General features: G+C 40.6%; 1 protein-coding gene across 2 annotated transcripts in view; it reads left to right on the top strand.

Annotated features, from left to right (window-relative positions):
• The window catches only part of LOC106536170 (nucleus accumbens-associated protein 2), a 36,566-nt gene extending 30,381 nt beyond the window's left edge, over window positions 1-6,185 (top strand). For both annotated transcript variants that reach the window (XM_014033370.1, XM_014033372.1), the window contains 4 exons: window positions 1,004-1,180; window positions 2,410-2,515; window positions 2,737-2,834; window positions 2,929-6,185. In XM_014033370.1, the coding sequence (XP_013888824.1) occupies window positions 1,004-1,180; window positions 2,410-2,515; window positions 2,737-2,834; window positions 2,929-3,437 (890 nt within the window). In that variant the 3' untranslated portion in view covers window positions 3,438-6,185. The remainder of the gene's footprint in view (window positions 1-1,003; window positions 1,181-2,409; window positions 2,516-2,736; window positions 2,835-2,928) is intronic.
• Window positions 6,186-7,401: the final 1,216 nt, after the last annotated feature.

The raw sequence follows: 7,401 nt of genomic DNA, 5'->3' as shown, positions 1-7,401 counted from the left end.
GGAGAAAAGCTGTTTGTTTTATCCCACTTACATTATTTAAATCTTCATAAATGATGTATTCTGCACATCTTAGAAGAAAAGCATGCTGTGCCTCCTGTGTGTGTGTGTGTGTGTGTGTGTGTGTGTGTGTGTGTGTGGGTTCTCTCAGCTTAAAGATAGCCTTATGGAGTTACGATCCGATTGCATCGTGACCAACAACACAGGCCTTATCACATCCACAGCAGCTGGTCTGCACTACATTTTAGAGTGTTTATTTCTTTTAGCCATAATTTCACGCTGATGTAGATATCTCTGCACATGCGAGCGTATGATCCATTCTGTGTGTGTGTGTGTGTGTGTGTTTGCATTCACATTGCAGGGAAACTCACAATCTCAGAACTGGCACCAGAAACTCTCTATAAATCTTTACACCCTGCAGCTGAAAGGCATGACACGTCTTTGTTGGATTCTAGGGTTTCAGAAATTGATGAAATCCACTCTATCTGCAATCAGTCAGAGCACCGCAGGGTGACATTGTTGGATATTTGAGAGGCGCACACATCGCTCCTGCACGAGAGTATGTGTGTGTGTGTGTGGGGGGGATAGGGATGTCTTCAAACAAGCAAAGGGATTAATCATCCCTTTCAATTATGTGCATGTGTTAGAATCTCTTTGTTCATTTCTCTTGACCTCTATCTGTGTGGTTTTGCGTGTTTATGCGCTTACGACTCACTTTAGAGGTTAGGGTAAAACATTTTGGGTGAAAGAACTCGAAACCCATTTTTGGATTTGCCCCCTTCCTCTCCACAACTCAGATTACTTGTGCAGCATCCTGACTTATCTTTGATACATCTGCAATGGTCTAAAACATTTACCAAACTCAACAAACTTCAGATTAACACATCATGCTTTTGTAATTAAACTGCAATAGCTTTATTTTTTATGTGTTAAAAGGAATGAATGAAAGGGTGATGCCTCCATTGTCTGTTTTGGGAACTTATGTTTTTCCTTCTGGTTTTATTAGTCCAAGACAAGCCGGAGATGGCGGCGATGCCCGTGTCTTTAGAGAATCGCAACTGTGTCCTGATCCGCAGAGACCTGGTGGCTCTGCCTGCGAGCCTCATAAACCAGATCGGCTACCGCTGCCACCCAAAGCTGTACACCGAGGGGGACCCTGGAGAGAAGCTGGAGTTGGTCGCTGGTAGGCGAACACCTGCATTCACTCCCAAACATTTAATAACAAACATTCCCCATGCGCTAATTCCAAGAGTAGTTTGGGGATCCAGTCCGATCTGCTCACTTCATTTAGACTCATAATTCGATCCAGTCCGATCTGCTCACTTCATTTAGACTCATAATTCGATACCTGTAAAATTACATTTCACTGATTTAATTCGATCAAGCTAATAAGCTCAGGATGCTCCGAGGCTTTCATCACCGCAGAGCAGAGACACTTCGTATGAAGCTGAGGAAAAGCAGAGCAGGAGCTGGATTTTTTTTTCTCTAAGCTGTCAGAGGTTAAACTCTGGTCACTTTGTATACGTTTTAATCTAGATTTGGATTAAAATATATTTAGACATCAGCATCAATAAATTAGCTTCTTCTCTCTAATTAAAAAGCTGTTGAGCTAAAGCAGTGTCTTGTGCACGTCGTTGCAGAGGCCAGGGGAAGGTCATGAAGCACGAATGGTTGGTGTACATTAAGTCATTCAGATTGGTTTCTATAATGGGTTTAACCCATGTCATTGCCTCAGACTGTTTGAAGGGAATAAAACAAAGCTGCAGAGTTTCTTCGGAGAGATTTAGGACTGTGACACAAGGACAACGATCTCTGCAGTTGTCATCAATCAGGCCTTTATGGAAGAGTGTCTAGATAGAAGTCAGTTGGAAGTGAAAAGCGTATGACTGCCTGCCGGGGCTTTGCCAAATGGCCCTTACAGAGCTCCGAGAGAGTGTGAGTGGAAAAATGTATGATTAGACAAAAAGTTCACGTTGTGGTCCGGCTGTCAGATATTGCTCTTAGCGGTCATAACGGCAACTTTCAAAGAGAACACGTACGACTCAGCATGTAGGGAACGCAGTGTCATCATTGGAGCGTGGCCAAAAACCGTTGCATTTATTTAGGATCAAATCGTTTTGGGCTAAAAAAAAAAGATGCTTAAATGATGCAATTGTAATTTTCTGAGGAACACAGAGCCCTCGGGCTTTTTCACATTATTATCAGAGTTGATGAAGTTATCACCAAAGCCATTTATTTCACAACTCATTTACATTTAAAACAAAACTATATATACTGTATGTCTTGTTGTCTTGTAATGAATACAGAAAAAGGCAGCGTTAAATAACAATATACTGCCATCAGAAGCAAAGAAATCAAATCTGATTGACACAAAACTCTAATCAAACCTTTTTTTCTATTGATGCAACGCAGGTACCCAGGTGTTCATGACACGCGGGCAGCTGATGAACTGTCACTTGTGTGCCGGGATCAAACACAAAGTCTTGCTCCGCCGTCTCTTAGCCACATTTTTCGACAGGTGTGTATAAATCCAAGCACATWTTGTATTTACTGTTTGTATTAGTCTAGTATCCGTGTATGACTCTAGTACTGTTGCTGCTCCCACAAAGCGGCTTTCACACTCCATCTGTGGCCGTGTTGTGCAATGCAGATAGTTGTGTATGTTCCCATGCTGATCTCATGCACTGTATATACCTGCTTCTGACTCCGCCCCCTGGTGTTCACACTGTGTTCCTGCAGAAACACTCTGGCCAATAGCTGCGGGACAGGCATCCGTTCTTCTACGAGTGACCCAAGTAGGAAACCCCTGGACAGCAGGGTCCTTAATGCTGTCAAATGTAAGTTATTTTGTGCAATAAATTCCTGAAATATGGTGGGGAATATGTGCTGTTTGTCTTCATGTTTTTTTTTTCTGTGTTCTCTGTTTGACAGTGTACTGTCAAAACTTCAACCCCAACTTCAAAGAGAGTGAAATGAATGTGATCGCTGCTGACATGTGCACAAACGCAAGGCGCGTCCGCAAGAGGTGGCTGCCCAAGATCAAGTCCATGCTGCCTGACGGCATGGAAGTGTACCGTGCGGGGATGGGCATGGGCGCTGGCGTAGGTCTGAGCCTGGCGCTGAGTGCCCCTCAGTCAGGAGTGCCCCTCCCCTTTGAGCATGACTTCAAGGCCCTCGAGCAGAGGTTGTATCTGGATCGCAAGGACCCTCTCAGGACTCAGACAGACGGCAGCCCCGGCTCTGGGGCGGCTGGAGCAGAGGCCGACGGCGAAGGGGAGACGGCAGCTCAAGAGGAGCAGGAGGAAGATGACGACGGGTTGGAGAGCGTCGACGGCTCACCGGGGGCGACACTGTTAGTCACGGCGGGCGAGGCGAGCGTCACGCCGCCCAAGCAGGAGGCGGAAGGGTTTGAACAAGGCCTGAGGGTGAACGGACAGTGAATGTCTCTTTGGGCTGTCTCTCAAATCGTGAAACTCGTTTAACTTTGTATTTTTTTCCCCTCTTGCTCTTTAAYGCTCGCATTTCGTCCTCCACTCGTTCTTCTCCTCTGTGCTTCCTTGACAGGAGTTTTCCAGCACAAAAGCTGCACTCATAAATCTTATTACACAGCAATCTGCCACACATGCATGCGCTCGCGTGGGCTCACTTTCTTGCCAGTAGTGGAAGAAAAACACTGACAGTAAAAGTACACACAGGCATGGCATTAGACCATTCAAACTAAACAACCTTTTCTGATCCAACTTTTTTTTTTCTTTTTAAAGTATGCACTCGGTATTTGGGCTCTTTGCAGCTACAGATAGCGGTGACAAATAGCTGTAATGATTCATCAGATCACTAAATACAAAAAGCTGCAGCTGCTTTGTTTGCAGTTGGTGTAATGGTTTGTAAAACATTTTTTTTTTCCTTTTAAGTTTGGAAAACTGCATCTGAGAACGACCCAACGTTTGAGGGGACTACATCCGAGAAACATGGCTYCCTAACAAGAGCTATGTTGGTCCACTTGACATCAAACTATTGTTTATGAAAATTATGGAGTACTGTGATAATACCTTTTAACAAACAGCATGTCACTTTCACAATGAATATGCTCATGTTTGCTTCAAAAGCCAAAAACAAATGCATCGCTTTTATTTGATCTGCGTATCTTACCATAACATATCAGATCCTGCCAACTATGTGATGCCTGTGTCTGCTCCAAACAGCCCCTCCCAACATCACACACATGCAGATTTCCACACACATATTGCTTAATCAAACTGTTTAATGTTCAGAAGTTGCAATTCTTTTGGACTCTGGAGATAAAAAAAAGCATTTAAATTCCATCATTCTAATAACAGAAAACAAGAAAATAACATGTACTAAAGTCATGGCTTTGCATGCATTATTCCAAACAACAGATAGACGTAATTAGTGGAAACAACAGCAAAACCGCAGCAGTGCATCAAAATAAGACAAGAGCTACTGTTGCCTGGAGATATGCCATTAAAACCAGGAGGACTTTCTCCATTTCCTACCCGGGCTCTAACCTCAGTCTGACAGGTTGTTAGAACTGGCCTTGGTGCCACCCAGGATGGACATTATGAGTTTTAAAAGTCCTGCGTTTTTGCTACAGCGCCTGCTTGTCACCTTAAAAACAGGAGAATGAATACATGGAGTAGAAAGAGGACGTGCACTACACTGAGCGTTTTTTACGTTTAAAGAAAAAAAAATGCCAGAGAGAAGCACTTTTTCACCATGAAGTGGTGGTGTGATATATGCTGAGACTACACAGTCCTGCTTCCATCCCATTTTATTTTTTTGTCTTTTCTTCCTTGTAGGGGAAATGTGTGGGTGGGTAAATTATTAGACTTTTAYGAGCAATTTATGCTGGCTTACTGCATTTGCACTTAAGAAGGTTAAAGAGTGGATGGGAAAGTGAGGAGTTGGGGGAAAGAAAAAAAGAAAGAAAATGGACCTGCAAAGACTGCAAGTTACCCTGATTACGTACCTAATCAGGCAGTTTGTGGGTTTAAATGGAAACAACGGGTCTTTCTGACGATGACTGTTTCTATGTTTTTGATTGAGGGGAGTAAGGCCATGCATTTGTCATACTCTTCTTTTACGTTTGTTTTTGTTTGTTGCCATGATAAGGACACAGTCCGAACAGCCTTTCTTTCTTTCTATCCTTTTTTTAGGGTTTCATGTGCTAAACAATTTGCTGGTGAATGTTTCCCTCATGATTTGCTTTTCTGTCAATCAAAGCACATCTGATCACAAAAGCAAACCGTTAATTTCAGCCAATGAACTGGAAGTCATTTTTAGCCAATATGGAAACGTGGCCATCTCTAAAGTGATTGAAAATAAAATCAATTCCTTTTATTTTTTATTTTTGTTTTTTTGTTTTGGTTACAACAGATTTGATTGCACAAGTTAAGCAGAAAGTACAGTACCTGTAAACCCCCTTTGTATTTGATCTGTATCCACGTTTCAGTGATGTGCCATTTAAAAGTTCGAGCCAGATTTTTCTCCCAAGTGTCTGTCCTCCAAGTATGTTTAGGGTAAGCTTTAAAATTGGCCCTGCACGAGAAAGACAGGGTCATGTTTGCACTAGTTAATGACGTTTACATTTTCTTTCCTCTTTTCTCTCCTGGAAAACAATGTGATGCGCCACACATAAAGCCAGGGCTATGATAGAACGGCCAAGTTGATGGATGAATGTAAACTGTAGCACTGCTTTGGTAAGGGTCCTGGCCTTTTGCCTTTTTTTTTTTACTGTAAATTATTGAATTTATTTTTTTTTTGTATCCAAACACATGGCTCGTTTGTTGGCCAAATGCACCATAAAAATGAAATTTACTGACAGAAAGGCTGGATAATGCTCTTATCCAAAACCAAATTTTTAAGCTAATGCCAACAGGTCTTCCAGTATGGCAGAGAGCATCTCTCTAAGAAAAGTGCAAAATATTAGCAATGTTTAAAAACTTGTGGGGAATTTTYCCCAGTGTTCTTTATTTTCCATTGAACCCAACAGTTATGTATCTAATGTTGAAATGACAAGTAAGTAAATTATATAAATCTTTTTAGTTTATTCACCAAAAGATGATCTTGTAAAAATAAAATATATTATTTTGTTTGTTGGATCCATTTAGTCACAATTACTTCTAGTTTTGTCTTTTTTTGTGTAATAAAATTATATAAATGTGTTTTTATTTATCGAAATCATTACTCTGACATGTTACGAAATAAATTGCCATTTTATAAATTAGACACCTTTAAATAAAAACATGAAAGATGTAGAAAATGTAAGGAAATTTTAGATTTGAATTAAAGATATTTTGTCAGTAAAACATTACAAGGAGATTTTGCACTTTTTTTATTCTACAAATTTCCAGTTTGTAATAAAAAAAAGTTCAGAAACTAAAAGCGTGAAAAAATTGATGAACTGGAGTGGAAAAACTAAAAAAGGGAGTTTGGAGCAGTGCCTTAGACTGTAAAATCACGGGTGTGGATGTGTGCCATATGTCTTCTACAGAGACGAACAGAATCACAGACCCTGGATTAGATTAGAAACTGACCGATTTTTTWAAAGTACTTATTGAAATACAACTTTTCAGATCTTCAAATTACTTTTTTTGTTTTAACATGTTTTCCGACCATTGTTTTTTTTTAATTACAAACCTGCTATATTAATGTCAATGATTTAACTCAAAGGCTGTTTGAGATAAAACCGACCTTGCCTGTAAAAATCTACAACCTTTGCTGAAAATCTGAATATAATCCATCACAGATGCCATGTTAAACCAGTTTATTCATGTGTCTTCCTCTTTAAATGTTGGCTTCAATTAGTTTGCTTTTTGACACTTTTTTGGGGGTGTGTGGTCTCTTTACAACCCCCCACCCCCCACCCCCATGTGGGGCAAATTGAGTGATGTTGCACTATAAGCTGAGAACTTCTCAGAGAATGTCATGGCTAACTTTTGTAAGAGCGAGCTCCATTTAAGGTGGCTGAATGATAAAGATAACTTTACGGTATTTGAATTTAGGGAATTTACAAACCCCAGATGGTCATTTAAAAAAAAAAAAACAGAAATAAGATCCAGGGGGGGGTAACGGCAGTTGGTTGTAAAACAGTTTTCTATTTGTTCTAAATAAATTCCTTCTGGCTTCAGAAACCTAACATAGGGCTCAGCTCATCCCCATCATTACTGTAAAATAAATGAACACTGTATTTTAGTTTTTTTGTTTTATTATTTTTTCATCCTGGAAACGACACATTGATATGCAAAGTGACACTTGTATCATAAAATGCATGCCATTCAGATGCTCACCGTAACCCTATGAAACCTCTGATCTTTATGCACCATGTATTTTATGCTGAATAACTGTCGTCACTGTTAATGAGCAAAGACTTGACGAGTCTTGCGG

The sequence above is a fragment of the Austrofundulus limnaeus genome, unplaced genomic scaffold (assembly GCF_001266775.1).
Source record: "Austrofundulus limnaeus strain Quisiro unplaced genomic scaffold, Austrofundulus_limnaeus-1.0 Scaffold1714, whole genome shotgun sequence".
Lineage (NCBI taxonomy): Eukaryota > Metazoa > Chordata > Actinopteri > Cyprinodontiformes > Rivulidae > Austrofundulus > Austrofundulus limnaeus.
The sequence above is the reverse complement of the archived record's forward strand: the minus strand, read 5'-3'. Positions and strand labels throughout refer to the sequence as shown.